This window comes from Nyctereutes procyonoides, unplaced genomic scaffold (assembly GCF_905146905.1).
Source record: "Nyctereutes procyonoides isolate TBG_1078 unplaced genomic scaffold, NYPRO_anot_genome, whole genome shotgun sequence".
NCBI classification, from domain to species: domain Eukaryota; kingdom Metazoa; phylum Chordata; class Mammalia; order Carnivora; family Canidae; genus Nyctereutes; species Nyctereutes procyonoides.
Window position 1 is genome coordinate 2,606,876 of NW_026575025.1, and position 20,101 is coordinate 2,626,976.

Here is a 20,101-nt window from a genome sequence, read left to right on the forward strand (position 1 = left end):
CAGGCTTGAGTTCTCATTCATCTGAAAATAGTCTCTCTCTGGTGATCCTGAATCTTCTGCTTCTGGATGGCTGACCATGATTCAGAGAGGCTGGCCAGATGGTAGGGAATGAGAGGCTTCCTGCTGCCTTGGCCTTCTTGAACAGAGGATCCTTATGCATAGAGCACCCGGCTTTCTACCCAGACAGCTCATAAATGCATCAGACCTTGCACTAAAAAGCTCAGTACTAAAATCTCATGCTCAGAAAACACAAGAGAAAACAGATCTTTTTTCCTGGGGAGCCCACTCAAACCCCAGAAAGTGCTTTGAGGAACATTCTGAAATAAATTAGTTACATATGTTTTATGTCCTAAGTTTTCAAACTTAGTATTAGCAGAACTTCATTATTAAAATATTCAAGTAAAATAATCAAGCTGAGTGAGAAGTTTGGGTAGGGGCATGTTTATTTTTTTTATTTTTTTTTAAATTTTTGTTTATTTATGATAGTCACAGAGAGAGAGAGGGGCAGAGACATAGGCAGAGGGAGAAGCAGGCTCCATGCACCGGGAGCCCTACATGGGATTCGATCCCGGGTCTCCAGGATCGCACCCTGGGCCAAAGGCAGGCGCCAAACCGCTGCGCCACCCAGGGATCCCTAGGGGCATGTTTAGAGATCAGGTGCCCTCATGCCCTGTGCTGGCTCTCAGAGAACTGGTGAAGAGTTCCAAAGAATGTGATTTCAAAACACTCTTAGATTGCTAAATATTTTTTTCCCTGACTTCTTTTTGGATAAAGAGATATAGTTTTTTCAGTTTCATTTTATTTTTACATTCCTTATTTTGTCTGATTACATCTAAGATAATACATATTCCTTATGCAAGAAAACTCAAACATTACAGAAATCTATAATGTAAAAAGTACATCTACCCCATAGTCTATGGGAAGAATAAACTTCCTCTGTTATTCAAACCCCTGACTCTTAAACAGTATAAACAGTTTAGATTATATTCCTCCATGTATCTTTCTATGCACATACTAACATTTTTAAGCCAAAACCAAAATCAAATAATATATATTTTGTAACTTGCTTTTTTTCATATTAGATCTTGAATATCTTTTCATGTTCTGGCCTTACATCTTCATGGAGCTTTTGATTTTAATTATAATACCATAAAAAGGTACCCAGGAATTCTTAATTTAAAAAAAAAATTCTTTTCTGGCAGTAAACTCCACAATCTCTCTTGTCGTTGATCAATTAGCAATAATCATGCCTCAGATAAACCTCATTGGCTACGATACGGCCACTGCGCAAAGCTTCTTGTTGTTGATCTAATGGAGGAATCCAGTTGTTGCTATTTTAGTTTAGCAGACCACCTGGCATAACAGCTTTGCAGGTTCCTAAGCTGAGTCAGCAGGGGTGCTCTTTAGACCAGACCCCATTCTCAGAATACTCTGACTTCAGATCTTTCTGCTATCCATCTTTTCTGTATTTTATTTCCAATAGCAGTTAGGAGATCTCATAGTTGGGCTAAGAGTGAAGCAATATAAATATTGTGGCCATAGAAGTACTACTTACAGACTGCTCATAGTTTCTGTTCTTCTGTTTCCTTTAGGGTGATTACATTTATTTAATAAAAATATGTTGATTATGTGCCAGCTGCTATGCTGAATGTGATCCCTGAATACAAGGGTAGATAAAGCCTAAACCCTCACAGACTTCAATGTATAGAATAGGTGTGGAGGCTGTGCCTCCAGAAGAGGAAGCATGACAAGTTGTGTGCTTTCAAAGGCCTCCCACTTTGGCATAGAAAAGGAGGAAGGCAGTGTCAGTTCTAACAACGGTGTCTCACTTCTTCCCCTGTCAGACATTACCAACTTCCTTATCCATCCCAGATAAGAGCTCCCCTCTCTTACCCTAATAAGAAGCCACATTCCCTTGTGGCTCTGAGAAAGTGAGTGCTAGAGTTTAAAGAGCTTTGAGGTTGGAAACATGTTTTGGGCAAAAAAATAGAACCAGACAAACTTATATTCTCCATACCATTGCCTTTTATGCCCCTGTCTTTCCAGACCTCTATGAAATGGGGCCAGACACCTGTTAATGATGCACTGAGCTAAGGTATTTAAATTTAAAGTCTATTAGACTGATGAAGTTAGTTCTCAGGAATTAATGTTTATATCTTACCCACCCCACCTTCCTCGGCAACAAAGACTTATATGTATGTCTCCAAGGTAAGCTACTGAAAAAAAAATACTGGGTTCTTTGGGAAAAACTGCCAGACTGCTACCCATTCCCCTACTTCTATATATATATATGTATCTTGCATAGGCACTTAAACTACATCTCCTGAAAAAGGAGTGCTTCCAAGATAAGAGTATTATCTTCAAATCCCAGTCTTCTCTCTTAGTAAACATGAGCTGGTGACTCTTCACCTTTCATTTTAGTACTGGTGCACTAGCAGGGAAAATAGATCTAAGTGACCAGAGATAGATTTGCTTTACCTTCAATCCAAATTCATTTAACCTTGATTGATGAAACTATTTGGGCATGTATCTATTTGCAGGTGACTAACTTTGATTATTCATGCAGCCAAGTTTCAGAAGGTGAATTTGGAATTCAAGGTATACGTGGTTAACTTAGTTTTTCTAATCTTGTTCAGAGTGTTTGATTTCTATCTTTATCCTACCAAGAAGAACAGGATTTCTAAATTCAAATAATCATGGGTGCAAAGCAGTAAATATAAATAAGTAAAGCAGGCTGGAAGTAAACACTTTTTATTTTTCAATTTTCAATGGAAGCTTGAGTACAAGAGCTATCCCACTTTTATTCTTAATCTCTGTCTGAAATAGACAAGCATAAAATTGACAATTTGGTTTTGGTGTCAAGAAGAACATAGAAGGGGCAGCCCGGGTGACTCAGCTGTTTAGCGCCACCTTCAGCCCAGGGCGTGATCCTGTGGACCCAGGATCGAGTCCCACGTCAGGTTCCCTGCGTGGAGCCTGCTTCTCCCTCTGCCTCTGCCTCTTTCTCTCTGTGTCTCTCATGATTAAATACATAAAATCTTTTTAAAAAAAAGAAGAACATAGAAGGTAGAAGAGACCATGATAAGCCAGAAAGTAAATATGCCATCTCAAGGAAGCAACTACTTCTTGACAATAGCCAATTTTTTTATCATATGGAAACTTTTCCTTTAAGATAAAGGCCAGAAGCCCAGATATTTTCAGAAATCACCTAGTTTTAAAAATACTGATAACTGTTTAAACACACCATGTAGGCAAAAAATAACATCTGCAGGGCAGTTTCACTTCTAGATAATGGTTTATAATCTCTAACAAAGACCAAACTTTTAGCTTACTGTGGGTTTTTTTGTTTCCCTTTTTTTTTTCACTTGGGTGAAATTCATGCCACATAAAACTAACCATGTTGAAATGAACAATTTGGTGGCATTTAGTACATTCGCAATGTTTTGCAACCACCCTCTTATCTAGTTGCCAAAAATTTTCATACTCCCAAAATAAAACCCAATATCTCTTAAATAATTATTCCATTTGCTCCTCTCCCTGCTTTTGGCAGCCACCAATCTGCTTTCTGTATCCATAGATTTACCTAATCTGGGTATTTCATATAGATGGAATCATATAATATGTTACCTTTTGTGTCTGGCTGCTTTTACTTAACATAATATTTTCCAGATTCATCCACGTTGTAACATGTATCAGCACTTCATTTCTTTTAATAATAATAGTCCACTGTATTTATATATCACAACTTATTTATCCATTCATCCACTGATGGACATTTAGGTTATTTCTACCTTTTAACTATTGGAAATTGTGCTGCTATGAATATTCGTGCACAAATATTTGTTCGAATGTCTATTTTCCATTCTTTGGGAGTTTATACCTAAGAGTGGACTTGCTGGATCATGTAGCAATTCCATTTTTCACTTTTTGAGGAACTGCCAAACTGTTTCCAAAGCAACTGAATCTTATTCTTTCTTATTCCATACTTATTACTTATTTTCCCACAATCATTATTTATTAATAATAATAACTTTTTCATACTTATTATTATTTTCCCTTTTTAAAAATTACAGCCATCCCGGTGGATATGAAGTGGTTTTGTATTGTGGTTTTGATTTGCATTTCACTAATGATTAAAATTGTTGGACATCTTTCCTGTGCTTCTTTGGCCATTTGTATATTTTCTTTAGAGAAATATCCAAGTTCTTTGCCACTTCCTATATTGGATTGTTTGTCTTTTTGTTGTTGAGTTGTAAGAGTTCTTTGTATAATCTGAATACTAGACTCTTCTCAGATATATGATTTGTAAGTATTTTCTTCCATTTTGTAGGTTGTCTTTTCACTTTTTATTTTCTGGAAGCCTGTATTTTCCAAATTTTATGAGTAGTGTCCTTTGATAAACAAAACTGTTTAATTTTGATGAAGTCTAGAGTATCTCTTTTTTCTTTGTTGTATTGTTGTGTCCTATCTAGGAATCCATGGCCACATTAAGAAAATGAAGATTTACTCTTAATTTTTCTTCTAAGAAGTCGTATGGTTTTGGCTCTTATATTTAGGTTAGTAGTTCATTTTGACTTAATTTTTGTCTAGAGTGTGAGATAAGGGCCCAACTTCATTCTTTTGCATGTGGATATCCGATTCTTCTGGCACCATTTGTTGAAGAGACTTTGCCCATTTGAATGATCATGGCACTATTGTTGAAAACCAGTTGGCCATTAATGTACGGATTTATTTCTGGACTCTTAATCCTGTTCTGTTGGTCTGTAGATCTATCTTTGTGCCAGTACCAACCACACTGTCTTCATTACTGTAATTTTGTAGTAAGTTTTGAAATTGGGAAGGGTGAGTCCTCCAACGTTTTTATTATTCAATATTGCTTTGGCTATTCAGGGTTCCTTGCAATTCTTACATGAATTTGAGAATTGACCTTCTCAATTCTTCTGCCAAGAAAAGGCTGTTGGAATTTTAATAGGAATTATATTGAATCCATAGATTGCTTTGCATTGTATTGTTACTTTCACAGTATTAAATCTTCCAGTTCTTGAACATGGATGTCTTTCCATTTATTTAGGTTTTCTTTATTTCTTTCAGCATTGTTTTAGAGTTTGCAGTGCACAGGTCTTTTATCTCCTTAAATTTATTCCTAGGTATTTTATTCTTTTGGATGGTATTATAAATATAATTGTTTTCTTAATTTCCAATTACAGTTGTTCATTACTGTTATATAGAAATCAGCTGATTTTTTGTTCATCTTGTACCTTGCAACTTTGCTGAGTTTTCTTACTAGTTCTAGTAGTTGTTTGTGGATTCTTTGGGATTTCTATATATGTAAGATTGTCCTTTGATTTGGATGCCACTTATGTCTTTTCTTGTCTCATTGCTCTGGCTAGAACTTCCACTACAGTGTTAAGTAGCACTGATGAAAATGGGCATACTTCTCTTGATAGAATCTCAGAGGGCAAGCTTTCAGTCTTTCGCCACTGAGTATGATATTAGCTGCGACTTCTCATTAATGCCCTTTATAAAGTCGAGGAAGTTTCCTTCTATTCCTAGATTTCTGAGTATTTTATCATGAGTGAGTGTTCAGTTGCTTTTTCTTCATTAATTGAGATGATTGTGTGTTTGGGGGTTGCCCTCATTTATTAATGTGGTGTATTCCATTCCTTTCATTCCTAGTATAAGTTCTACTTTATCATGGTGTATCATCCTTTTATTTTCTTAAGATTTTATTTACTTAGTAGAGAGGGCATGCACACATGGGGATGTGGGGGGAGACGCAAAGGGGGCGGGAGAGGAAGAGGGAAAAAATCCCAAGTAGAATCCGCACTGAACACAGCCTGTCAAGGGGCTCAGTCTCACTATCCTGAGATCACAACTGAAGACAAACCAAGAGTAGGACACTCAACTGACTGAGCCACCCAGGTGCCCTTGTATCATCCGTTTGATACGCTATTAGATTCAGTTTGCTAGTATTTTATTAAGAATTTTTCACTATAGGGACACCTGGGTGGCTCTGGGATGCCTGGGTGGGTCAGCAGTTGAGCGTCTGCTTTCAGCTCAGGGCGTGATCCCAGGGTCCTGGGATCGAATCCCACATTGGGCTCCCTGCAAGGAGCCTGCTTCTCCCTCTGCCTGTGTCTTTGCTTCTATCTCAGTCTCTCATGAATAAATAAATAAAATCTTTAAAAAAAAAAGAATTTTTCACTATATTCATAAGAGACATTGGTCTGTAATTTTCTTTTTTTGTGATGTCTTTGGTTTTGGTATCAATGTAATGCTGGCTTCATAGAACAAGTTAGGAAGTGTTGAGTACTTTTAAATGTTTGGTAGAATTCACCAGTGAAGCTGTCTGGTTCTGGACTTTTTGCGGGGATTTTAATTACTGTTTCAATTTCTTTTTTTTTTCTTTTTTTTTCTTTTTTCTGTTTCAATTTCTTTAGATATTACAGGTCTGTTGAGATTTTCCATTTCTTCTTGAATCAGTTTTGGTAATTTGTGTGTTCATAGGAATTTGCCCATTACACCTACATTATTTAATTTGTTGGTAATTCCTCAGTGTACTCTCTTTTAATCCTTTTTATTTCTATAAGACTGGTAGTAACTTCCCCACTTCTATTTATGATTTTTATGATTTTTGTCTCCTTTCTCTTTTTTTTTTTTCTTAGTCTTTCCAACTAAAGGTTTCTCAATTTTGTTGATCTTTTCAAAGAATCAACTTTTGGTTTCATTAATTCTGTTGTTTTTGTGTTCTCCATTTCATTTATTTACACTGTAACTTTTGTTATTTTCTTTCTTCTTCTAGCTTTGGGCTTAGTTCTTTTTCTAGTTCCTTAAGGTTTTTCTAATTGTTTAAGGTTTAAAATGAGGTTATTGGTCTGAGAGCTTTCTTATTTTTTAATATAAACTGTTAGAGTTATAAGTTTCCTCCTGAGCACTGCTTTCACTGCATCACATCAGTTTGGATATATTGAGTTTTCATTTTCATTCCTCTCAAAGTATTTTCCAGTTTCTCTGGCTATTTCTTCTTTGACCCATTGGTTGTTTTAGGAGTGTGTTATTTAGTTTCCACATATTTTTAGGTTTGATAATTTTCCTTTATCATTGATTTCTAGCTTGTTGATGCTGTGGTCAGAGAAGATACTTTCTGTCTTTTAAATTTGATTAGGATTTGTTTGTGGCCTAAAACATTGTCTGTCCTGGAGAATGTTTCATGTGTACTTGAAGAGAATGTGTACTCTGTATTACACATTACATTGTTGAATTAACTGGCCTTTGTACATCTGTTAAATCTAGTTGATTTATAGTGTTTTTTAAGTCCTCTGTTTCCTTTCTGACTTTCTTTTTTAAAGATTTTATTTATTTATTCATTCATGAAAGACACAGAGAGAGAGGCAGAGACACAGGCAGAGGGAGAAGCAGGCTCCATGCCAGGAGCCGGATATGGGACTTGATCCCGGGTCTCCAGGATCTCACACCCTGGGCCAAAGGCAGGCGCTAAACCGCTGAGCCACCCAGGGATCCCTGACTTTATTTTTTAAAAGATTTTATTTAATTTATTGAAAAAAGTAGTAGCTCTCAGTTGGGGGCAGGGGGCAAAGGAAGAGGGAGAAACAGACTCCCCACTGAGTGAAGAGCCCAATGCTGGGCTCTGTCCAAGGACTCTGAGATCATGACCTGAGTGGAAGTCAGATGCATAACCGACTCAGACACCCATGTACCCCTCCTTACTGATCTTTTATACATGTTCTTTCCATTCTTTAAAAGCAAAGTATTAAAGTCTCCAATTATTATTATAGAACTTTTATTTCTTCATTCAGTTCTGTCAATATTTGCTTCATATATTTGAGACTGTTGTTTGGTGCATATATATTTAAAATTGTCATATCTGCTTCATGACTTGACCCTTTTATTAATGTATAATGACTTTCCTTGTCTCCTGTAACAATTTTTGACTTAAAGCAGATTTTGTTTTATAGTAGCATAGCCATCCCTGTACTCTTTTGGTTACTATTTGAATGGAATATCTTTTTTCATTCTTTGACTTTCAGCCTTTTTGTATATTTGACTCTAAGATGAGTCTATTCGAGAAGGCATGTATATCGGATCATGGTTATTTGGTTTTTGTTTTTTTATCCATTCTGCCACTCTGTCTTTTAATTAGTAGGTTTAACCCAGTTACATTTAAAGTGATTGCTGATGTGACACCTCGGGGGCTCAGTGTTGAGTGTCTGTCTGCCTTTGGCTCAGGTTGTGATCCCAGAGTCCCGGGATTGAGTCCCACATAGGACTTCCCACAGGGAGCCTGCTTCTCCTTCTGCCTCTGTCTCTGCCTCTCTCTGTGTGTTTCTCATGAATAAATAAATAAAATCTTTAAAAAGAATAAAATAAAGTGATTGCTGATAAGAAAGGACACCATTTTGCTGTTTGTTTTCTACCTGGCTTATGTCTTATGTCTTCTTTGTTCTTCAGTTACTCTGCCTTCTCTTATGTTTGGTTTTTCTTTCTAGTGCACACTTTTGATGCCCTCATTGCCTTTTCTGTGTATATTTTTGTTATTTTCTTAGTGGTTACCATGGGGATTATAGTTAACATTCATAAATTTTTAACAATTAAGTTGATACCACCTCAACTTTAATAGTATACAAAAACTCTGTTCCTATATAGCTCTGCCCCCCCTTTATGTTATTGTCACAAATTACATCTTTATACATTGTAATGCTCACTAATATAGATTTATAATTATTATTCTATGCATTTCTCTTTTAAATCTCATAGGAAAAAAAGAAGTTACAAATCAGAGATAAATAATACTGGGTTCTATTTTTATCTGTATAGTTTCCTTTACTGTAATTCTTATTTCTTTGCTTTAAGTTACCGTCTAGTGTCTTTTCACTTCAGCCTAAAGAACTCCCTTCAGGATTTCCTTTATGTCAGATCTACTAGTAGTTAACTTTCTTAGCTTTTTGCAGGATATAGCATTCTTGGTTGATAGTGATTTTCTTTTAGCACTTTAAATATGCAGTCCCACTGTCTCTGGTCTCTGATTTTGAGGAAAAGTTCGCTGCTAACGATTTTGAGGACCTCTTCTATGTGATGCATCACTTATGTCTTACTGCTCTCAAGATTTTCTCTTTGCCTTTGGCTTTCAGCGGTATGACTACAAAGTGTCTCACTGTGGATCTTTTATTTATTTATTTTTAATTTCTTTTTTACGGGGATCCCTGGGTGGTGCAGCGGTTTGGCGCTTGCCTTTGGCCCAGGGCACGATCCTGGAGACCCAGGATTGAATCCCACATCGGGCTCCCGGTGCTCAGAGCCTGCTTCTCCCTCTGCCTATGTCTCTGCCTCTCTCTCTCTCTCTCTGTGTGACTATCATAAATAAACAAACAAAAAAAAATTTAATTTCTTTTTTACGGCAACACAGATTTTATTTTTAAAATTTTATTATTTTTGTTTTAATTTTGTTAATATACAGCGTTAGTTTTAGGAGTACAATATAATGATTCAACAGTTCCGTACATCACCTGGTACTCATCATAACAAGTGCACTCCTTAATCCCCTTCATTTATTTAACTTATCTGCCACCCTCTGTCCTCTGGTAACCATAAATTTGTTCTCTATAATTAAGAGTTTATTTCTTCATCTCTCTCTCTCTCTCTCTCTCTCTCTCTTTCTCCTTTGTTCATTTGTTTTATTTTTTTAATTCCACATATGAATGAAATCATATGTTGTCTTTCTCTGACTTATTTCATGTAGCATTATATTCTCTAGTTCCATCCATATCATTGAAAATGCCAAGATTCTTTTTATGGCTGAATAATATTCCATTGTGTATACAGACACACACACACACACACACCACACTCCTTTATCCATTCATCCAACATAGGGATGCATGTTAGTTACCCTTTGAATTCATGTCTTTGTGTTATTTAGATAAAAACAGAACTACCCTATGATCCAGCAATCTCACTGCTGTGTATTTAACTTTCTGAGAAACATCTATACTATTTTCTAGAGTGGACATACCAGTTTGCATTCCCACCAATAGTGCAAGAAGTTTCCTTTTTCTCCACTTCCTCATCAACTGTTGTTGTTTCTTGTGTTTTTTTTATTTTAGCCATTCTAACAGGTGTGACGTGTATCCTATTGTAGTTTTGATTTGTAGGTGATGATGAACATCTTTTCATGTGTCTGTTGGCCATCTAGATGTCTTCTTTGGTGAAATGTCTGTTCATATCTTCTGCCCATTTTTCAATTGGATTATTTGTTTTTTGGATGTTGAGTTTTATAAGTTCTTTATATATTTTGGATACTAACCCTTTATCGGATATGTCATTTGCAAATAGTGAAATTTTTACTTTTTCCTTACCAATTTGAATGACACTTATTTCTTTTTCTTGTCTGATTGTTGTGGCTAGGACTTCCAATACTATGTTGAATAAAAGTGGTGAGAGTAGACATCCTTATCTTGTTCCTGATTATCTTGAAAAAGCTCTCAGTTTTTTCCCCATTGAGGGTGATGTTAGCTGTGGGTTTTTCATATATGGCCTTTATTATGTTGAGGTATGTTCCCTCTAAGCCTACTTTGTTGAGGGTTTTTATCGTGAATGGATGTTGTTGTACTTTGTCAAATGCTTTTTCTGAGCATATTCTAAAAAAAAAAAAAAGCTTTTTCTGCATATATTGAAATGATCATATGGTTCTTATCCTTTCTTTTATTGATGTGATGTATCACGTTGATTGATTTGTGAATATTGACCCACCCTTGCAACCCAGGAATAAGTCCCACTTGGTCATGGTGGTGAATTATTTTTTTAAAGATTTTACTTCTTTATTTGATAGGGAACACAAGTAGGTGGAGCAGTAGGCAGAGAGAGAGGGAGAAGCAGGCTCTGTGCTGAGCAGAGTCCAGTGAGGGTCTTGATCCCGGGACGCTGGGATTACAAATTCAGCCAAAGGCAGATGCTCAACCAGCTGAGCCACGTAGGCACCCCATGAATGATTTTTTTAATGTATTGTTGAAATTGGTTTGCTAGTATATTGTGGAGGATTTTTACATCCATGTTCGTCATGGATAGTGGCCTGTAGTTCTCTTTTTAAGTGATGTCTTTATTCAGTTTTGGTATCAGGATAATGTCGATGTCATAGAATGAATCTGGAAGTTTTCCTTCCTTTTCTACTTTTTGGAATAGAGAAGAAGAGTTATTAAATCTTATTAAATCTTCTTTAGATGTTTGATAGAATTCGCCTGTGAAGTCATCTGGTCCTAGACTTTTGTTTATTGGGAGATTTTTCATTACTGATTCGGTTTCTTTGCTGATTATTGGTCTGTTCAAACTTTCTGTTTCTTCCTGTTTCAATTTTGGTAGTTAATATAGTTTCTAGGAATTTATCTACTTCACATATAGTTTTTCATAATATTATCTTTAATTGTTTGTATTTCTGTGGTTTTGGTGGTTATTTCTCCTATTTCATTTGTGATTTCATTTACTTGGGTCCTTTATGTTTTTTTCTTGATAAGTCTGGCTAAGGGTTTATCAATTTTATTGATTTTTTTTTTTTCAAAGAACCAGCTCCTGGTATCATTGATCTATTCTAATCGTTTTTTTTTTTTTTTTTAGTTTCTATATCATTTATATCTGCTATGATCTTTATTATTTCTTTCCTTCTGCTGGTGTTAGGTTTTGTTTACTGTTCTTTTTCTAGCTCCTTTAGGTGTAAGCTTAGGTTTTTTTATTTGAGTTTTTTCTTACTCTTTGAGGTAGACCTATATTGCTATATACTTCCCTCTTAGAACTGCTTTTGCTGCATCCCAGAGGTTTTGGAGTGTTACATTTTCATTTTAATATGTTTCTATGTACGTTTTTGTTTCTTCCTTTATTTCCTGGTTGACTCATTCTTTGTTTAGTTGCATGTTATTTAACCTCCCAGGATTCTGTGGTCTTTCCAGATTGTGGTTGACTTCTAGTTTCATAGTGTTGTAGTCAGAAAATATGCATGGTAGAACTACAGTCTTGAATTTGTAGAGGCTTGTTTTGTGGGCTCATATATGATATATTCTGGAGAATGTTTTGTGTGCACTTGAAAAAAAATGTGTATTCTTCTGTTTTAGGATTAAATGTTCTGAATATGTCTGTTAAAATCCATCTGTTCCAGTGTGTTATTCAAATCCACTGTTTCCTTGTTGATTTTCTGCTTGGATGATCTGTCCATCAATGTTAAGTGGGGTATTAAAGTTCCCTACTGCTATTGTATTATATGGATTTTATCAATTAGTTCCTTTATGTTTGTTTTAAATTTTTTTTTATTTATGATAGTCACACACACAGAGAGAGAGAGAGGCAGAGACACAGGCAGAGGGAGAAGCAGGCTCCATGCACTGGGAGCCCGATGTGGGATTCGATCCCGGGCCTCCAGGATCGCGCCCCGGGCCAAAGGCAGGCGCCAAACCGCTGCACCACCCAGGGATCCCCCTTTATGTTTGTTTTAAACTTGTGGTATTTGAGTGCTCCTATGTTGGGTACATAAAAAATTACAGTTGTCCTGTGCTTGTTAGATTGTCCCCTTTATTATTATAGAGTGTCCTTCTTTGTCTCTTGTTACAGCTTTGTTTTAAAGTCTTTTATCTGACTCCTGGGTGGCTCAGTCAGTTAAACATCTGATTCTTGGTTTTGGGTCAGGTCATGATCTCAGGGTTGTGAGATTGAGCCCTACATTGGGTTCTGTGCTGAGCATGGAGCCTGCTTAAGATTCTCGCTCTCCCTCTCCTTCTGCCCTTCCCCTCACTCAATGCACCCAGTCTCTCTCTCTGTCATTCAAATAAGTAAAGAATCTTTAAAGTCTTTCATCTGATGTAAGTATTGCTACTCTGGCTTTCTTTGACATCCATTTCTTTTGCATGATAGATATTTCCTCATCCCCTCATTTTCAATCTGGTGGTATCTTTAGTTCTAAAATGAGTCTCTGGTAGGCAGCATATAGATGGGTCCTTTTTTTTTATCCACTCTGTCACCCTGTGTCTTTTGATTGGAGGATTTTGTCCATTTATAAAGTAATTATTAAAAGATTACATTGATTGTCCATTTATTCCTTGTTTAGTGGTTGTTTCTGAGAATTGTCTCTGATGCCCTCTTGTCTTTCTTTCATGTTCTGCTGGTTTTTTTTAGTGATATATTTGGATTTCTTTCTCTTTATTCTTAGCATATTTATTAGTGGTTTTTGATACATGGTTACCATTAGGTTTGCATATGACATCTTCTGCATATAGCAGTCTATATATTAGGTTGACAGGCATTTAAATTTGAACCTATTTTTTTCTCTTCTCCCCATGTTTTAGTTATATGTTATTATATTTTATATCCTTTTTTATGAGTTCCTTGACTGACTTCTTTTACAGAAATACTGTTCCTGTTTTTGCATTTCTTACCTCTGTACTGTCACTTTTTATCTCTCCACTCAAAGAGTCCCCTTTAATACTTCTTGCAGGGCTGGTTTAGTGATCGTGAACTCTTTCTTTTAGTTTTTGTTTGTCTGGGAAACTCTTTATCTTCCTTCTATTCTGAATGGTAATCTTGCAGGATAGAGTATTCTTGGCTGCAGATTTTTCCCATTCAGCACTTTGAATATACCATGCCATTCTCCCCTGGCTTGCAAAGTTTCTGTTGAAAATCTCCAGCTAGCTTTATGGGTTTTCCTGTGTAAGTTACTGACTCCTTTTTGTCTTGCTGCTTTTAATTTTTTTTCATTGTCACTGTATCTTGCCAATTTAAATATGTCTTAGTGTGAATCTGCTTTTGTTATTTTGATGGGAGTTCTCTATGCCTCTTGGGAACATTCCATCCCCAGATTAGGGATGTTTTCAAATATTTTTTCTTCAAATAAGTTTTCTGTCTCCCTTTCTCTCTTTTTCTGGGACCCTATAATACAAATGTATTATATTTGATGGAGTCACTTAGTTTCCTAGGTGTATTCTCATTTTGCATAATTCTTTTTTCTCTCTTTTGTTGAGCTTGATTACTTTCCATTACTCTATGTCATAGGTCACTGATTTGTTCCCCTGCTTCTTCCATCCCGCTATTCATTACATCAAACCTGTTTCTCATTTCATTTAGTGAACCGTTTGTCTCTGCTATGTTGTTCCTTATGTCTATGTTAAGGGTCTCATTCATATCTTCCATTCTTTTCTCCATCCTTGTGATCGTGGCTTTAAATTCTCTCTCAGGCATATTACTTACATCTGTTTTGCTTAGATCTCTGGCTGTGGCCTTGTCTTATTCCTTCATTTGGGATGGGTAAATGCCTGTCTCCTCATTTTGTCCGTTCCTGTGTGTTAAGAAAGTCAGCTCTGCCTTCTGTTCTTGAAAGTCATGACTTTATGAAGAAGAGGTTCTAGAATGCCCTGCAGTGCAATATCCCCTGTTTCCCAGAACCTGGCACTTCAGAAGAGTATCCTATGTGTTGCTTATGCCCTGCTGTTGAGTCTGAAGTCACTTTTCTTTTCAGTGCAGTCATCTGCCCTTGTCTCTCTAGGCTGTGCTTGCTCCCTAAGGTGTCAGTGGGATCCAGGCAGGCTAGTTCTGAGGGGTTGTGCCCACTGGGGAACTTGTGAGGGTGATGGTGGTGGTAGTGCAATTTTCACTGGGCCACTAGTTCTGTGATGAATCTCCCAAAGTGCTGCAGGGCCTGCATGCTGGGGTGGCCAGTGGAGTGAGGCTGGGTGTGGGTGGGCCTGGTGCATGACCGTGGAGCATGCTGCACACAGTGGCTGGGTGGGGCATATACACTAACAAAATCTGTCTCTAGCCTAGGGCCAAGGCTAGCAGGCTTGCAGTGGGCCAGTCACCTGGAGAACTTTTGGGGTATTGTGCCTTGCTAGCTGATTAGGTAGCATCTGTGTAGCACTGCCTCCTGCAGCTTTGTGGGGGGGGGTGGAGAGGTAGAAAAGGCACACCTGCCAACTCCTTTGTTTTTGGAGAAGTCCGCTAACATCTTCCACAATCAGTATGAACAGATCTGTCTCCCGTTTGTCCCCTGTATTGTGCAAATTGCCATTTTTATTTTGCCTCTTGGCTCAGGCTTCTGTCTCTTTAAGGGTGTTGACTTAGCTTTCACTCACCCTTCTGGCTTTCTCAGTGCTAAGCCAGCCAACTTCTAAAGTTCCAGGCCCCAAGTGCCACTGGTTTAAAAAACTTAGGGAATTCAGTCCCGCTTTTGAAGCCAAACATTGTGGGGATCAGTCTTCCCACATGTGAGCTCCCTGATGCGAGGGCCCATTTCCCTGCCATCTCCACATGCCATCTCCCTCCCTCCTGCAGGCAGCCTACTTCCACCCTTCTGAACCTCCTAACCTTTCAGATCCAGCTGCTTCTGTTTATTTAGTTGTGGACTTTGTTCTTCCAGTCTTCAGATTGTTCTCCAGTTTATTGACTTGGATGTGGTTGGTATCTAGTGTAGGGACAGAGAGAGCTCAGGGTCCTTCTACTCTACCATCGTTCCCCAGACTGCAAATCTCTTTTAGGTTATTCTGTATGGATGTCACTGAGTTTCTTGGATGTGTAGATTCTTATCTTTCATCAAATTGGGACATTTTGAGCTGTTATTCCTTCAAGTATTATTTATGCTGCTTTCTCTGTCTCTTCTCTCCCCCTGGGAGCCCATAACACATATGTTGATAACGTCCCACAGGTCCCATAGGCTCTGTTCATTTTTCTTCATGTTTTTCCTTTCTGTTCCTCAAACTGGATAATTTCCATTGTCATGTCTTGAAGTTCACTAATTCTTTTGTCTGAACCCATCTAGTGAATTTTTCATTTAAGCTTTTATATGTTTCAGCTCCAGAGTTTCTATTTAGTTCCTTTCACTACTTTCTGTCTCTGTATTGATAGTGTCTTTCTGGTGAGAAATTGTTCTCCTGGGTTCCTTCAGTTCTTTGTCCATGGTGTCCATTAGCTTTTTGAGCATATTTAAGACATTTAGTCTTTCTCTAGAGAGTCCAACGTCTGGGTTTCATGAAGGCCAGTTTCTCTTGATTTCTTTTTTCCTACAAATGGGCCATACTTTCCAGTTTCTTTGCATGCCTTCCAATTTTTTGTTAAACTGTTCATTTTGAAATTACAATGTGATAACTCTGGAAATTAAATTATCCTCCCACCCCAGAGTTTGCTGTTATTGATTGTTGAGGTCTCTTTAGTGCCTTTTCCAAACTGTTTTTGCAAAAAGTGTATTTCTTGTCATGTATAGTCTCTGAAATCTCTGTTCTGTTGTCTCAGATCAGCTAGTAACCAACAGATTTCCTTAAACAACTGGAGCCAAAAAGACCAAATAATAATAACTAAATTACAAAAAAAAAGAAAGAAAAGGAAAAAACACCTTTCCCAATCTTGTAGATTGGCTCTGAGCAGGGATACTTCTTAATGGTAAGCCAGGCCATCTATAACTCTGCCTTAGCCTTCACCTGTTTCTTGGACAGATCTCAAAGAGCAGCCAGAAGTATAAGCCTAGAGTTCTCTCACATCTTTCCTGGGCGTACATCTAGCCCTGGGAATGTGCTGTACGCTCTCAATTCCCTGGTATATGTGACATCCCTTCAAAGAATCTTCTTCCTCAACCTCCTCCTTTCTGGGGTTTGGATCTATCTCCTGTATACTCCATCTACCATCCTATGTACTAGATGACTATGGCTAACATATGTCTTCAGATACTTTTATCAGAGGCCACCCCAAAAGCCACTTTCTAAGGTGGGCAAAACAAAAGTCAGCCTCTGACCAAAATGGGTCAAAATATACAACCACAAGTTGTTGAGAACAAGGTCCATGTTGCTTCCCTTGGCACCAACAAGCCACACTAGGAACACAAGTTGCCATCCCCAAAGCCTCTGCCCAAGCTATGGAATAGAGGTTTGTAGGTAGGTAAGGAAAATGCTTTCTTAGTGAAATTTAGCAGCCTCTTTCTTCAGTAAGTATCCCCCTGGTTGCTGTAAGGTTTTTATTAGATTCCAGAATTCTGAAAAATTGATTCTGTTTTTGCCAGCTTAATGATTGCTTCAGTGGAAGGACTAATTCTTAGAGCTCCCTGTTCTGCCATTTCTCACTCCTCAACCCTAATGTTTTTGGTTTAAGCAGCTTAAAACAACAAATATTACTATCCTATATAGCTTGCTAGGGTCAAGAATCAGCTTGCTGGGTGCTTCTGGCTCAAGGTCCCCCACAAGTTTGCATTCAAACAAGTTGGCCAGGGCTGTAGTCATCTCAAGGCTCAACTGGGACTGATTAACTCACTTCCAAACTCAAGTCACATAGTTGTTGGAAGACCTCACTTCACACTGGCTGCTGGCACAGGAGATTCAGTTCCTCACCACATGGACCTCTGCATAGTACTGATCACACAATGGCCTGGTTTCCCCAGAGCAACAGCTCCATGAGAGAAAGACCTCTCTCCAGTGTTTTAATTGTTTTATTTGGGGGGGGGGGGGCGGCTGCTTTTGGTGCTCTTTTTCAACTCTGAGACAATTGTACTCTTCTTGAGAGAGAGAAATTTGAACCGAGTAATTTCTTAGTAGAGAGGAGTTGGTTTGCCTTTTCCCAGAGACGTCATACTTGTGTCACTCAGCCTTAGAGATGGAACCAAGAGACCTCAAGGAACTTCATATAGCCTAGGAGTGGAGCAGCAACCCTTCCAGTTGACCGCTTATCCCTCCCTCTCTCAGACTCCTGCCCTTCCTCACTCAGAAAGCCGTGAAAATAAGCTTTCTGGACATCCAGGGCCTTAAAGATGACAGTAGAAACTACTTTCCCATTGTGTCCCCTTGTAGGTGTGTTTGGTGGTTTGTTTTATGGAGAAATGTGTCCCTTTTTGGTTAAAAAACCATATGTATGTGAGAGGTGAAGTGAATGCTTGTTCTAGAAGGCATTACAGTAGGCACAGAGGACTGCAAATGTGTGTAGAACAATGTGTACTCTCAAGTAGCTTATCGTATAGAGGAGGAAATAGGACAAGGCATTGGTGAAAAATAGATTACCAGGCAGCATTTGTGTCCCAGAACAGTGGCTGCCATAGTACTGATAAGGCAGATGCTGACATAAGGCAGGAGGAAAATATGGAAGTGGCTAGGAAAGAAAGTGAAAGATCTTTATGATTGTATTTGTTTTTCAGATCTGGTAGCATATTTCACAACATGATAATTTTTGAGAACTTTTGATGTCCTGCTTATAGAACCGAAGCTTCCTTCATCAATAATCAGACAGTTTCATTCTCCTTTATTTAATTGCTTGCTGCCATACAGAAAGACAATTAGCATCCACATTTTTTTTAATTTGAAAAAGTAAATTAGGTTCATGTTCACAATTTTATATCCACTGTTCTAATATCATTTCAGTATTTACAGAGGGCTTCATAGAATGAATTACCCATTGGGTCATAATAAGAATAGTAATGCAAGCTCAATTTGCTAGCTGCCATTTGTGCTTAGAGATGATAATACTATGGGTGTTCTTTTGTTTGAATGGATGCATCTGGAAGACAAGGTTGGGGATAATCAGAGTGTCAGCCTCTTGCAAGATGACCTTTCCTGGACAAATGCATCTCTCCTCTAATGAATGATACAGGCAGATGTTAAATATCCCAGGTGAGGGTAGTTCTGCATCTTCTCTTAGGTTATGAATGGAATTAGAAATAGAAGAAAGTGTATGTCCAATTTTTTGTTTACATTATTCAGATCTTAAGCATGCTGTGAACTGGAGTTTAACCCAAATGTAACAAGAGTGAGTTTGCTTCTGGAAAACTGACCCTATATCCTAAAATACAGTGAAATCAGAGCAACCTATAGTCATTTTTATACATAGGAATTAAACTGTGGACTTTTCTTTTTGTATAATTTCGACTTGTAGTTATAAATTCACATCTACTCTAGTTTTACAGTTATTTCAACTGGGGCCTTATATTTTATCTTTCCCCTTCCAAATTGTAATCCATATTACCTCCTTTATTAATGTTTCCAGTTTGAGTATGTTTTTTTTCTTCCTTGTTGGCTACAGTTAAACTGTGTTTTCATTTTTTTTTTAATAAAAAGTGAATTCTGAATTTTCGTTTAATTTTCCTTCCCTAGACAATTAAATCCCACACAGAAACAGATGAGAAACAAACAGAGAGCCGTACCATCACTCCACCTGCTGCACCCAAACCAAAACGGGAGGAGAACCCTCAGGTAGGCTTAGACCTCCAAAGGAATGGCTCAGCCTATGAGATGTGACTTATTCTTATAGGGGGGGAGGGGGGATACTTAACTCTGAATTTCTTGATTTTCCTTTTCTTGTGCTTCCTCACTATTCAATAATATATTGCTAAGTCAGTTTGGCCTAAGGCAGATTAAGAGTGTGACCTGGAGTATTCATGAGCTGGCATATAGGCATTTCATGAAATGTTACAAATTTGAAATGTAAGATTAATGATCATTTTCCCAGATATCCCATTACATTCCACATGATAATTATGTTTTGTTTGTTTCAGCCAACATTTCTAAGAGGTCCATCCTGTTGACTCAGCTAAGGGCTATTTATGTTATGGGTTATTGTTATTATATGTGCATTTTTGTTACTACCATTGCATTGCACCAGATTCCCAATGAATCATTAGCCCAAAAGTTATTCATTGAAGCATAAAAGTAGGGATGAAAATAGTAACATCTATACTACAACTTAGGATAGAATTACAAACTTCTGAAGCAAACAGGACTGGTACAAATACAGAATGTGAATTTATGTGTCCCCTTAGACGAGAATTTTTTAGTTTGGCTTTCGCATAAGCAGCTCTAAAAGAAAAATGTGGACAGGTAGGTAATATGATGATGAAGATCTGAAAGTTGGATTTTATTAGACCAGCAATTTGTTTCTTTCTGCGTTCAGTGCATTCTTTTTAATGAAACCATGTCAAATAGTGGCATGAAGCCATCAAAACTTCATGTCATTTTTTTTTAAAGCAGTGACTTGTTAAGTTAAACCAGCTCATGTTTTTCTTTTCTTTTTTTTTTTTTTTTTATTTATTCGTGAGAGACACAGAGAGAGAGGCAGAGTAGGCAGAGGGAGAAGCAGGCTTCATGTAGTC

At 37.6% G+C, this 20,101-nt stretch overlaps 1 protein-coding gene and 1 pseudogene across 11 annotated transcripts in view; one reads left to right on the top strand and one right to left on the bottom strand.

The window, feature by feature from the left end:
• Positions 1–20,101, top strand: part of PHF21A (PHD finger protein 21A) — a 191,667-nt gene that overhangs the window by 154,379 nt on the left and 17,187 nt on the right. For all 11 annotated transcript variants that reach the window (XM_055313066.1, XM_055313027.1, XM_055313005.1 and 8 more), the window contains one exon: positions 19,107–19,205. In XM_055313066.1, the coding sequence (XP_055169041.1) occupies positions 19,107–19,205 (99 nt within the window). The remainder of the gene's footprint in view (positions 1–19,106; positions 19,206–20,101) is intronic.
• Positions 1,167–1,295, bottom strand: LOC129503264 (U4 spliceosomal RNA; annotated as a pseudogene).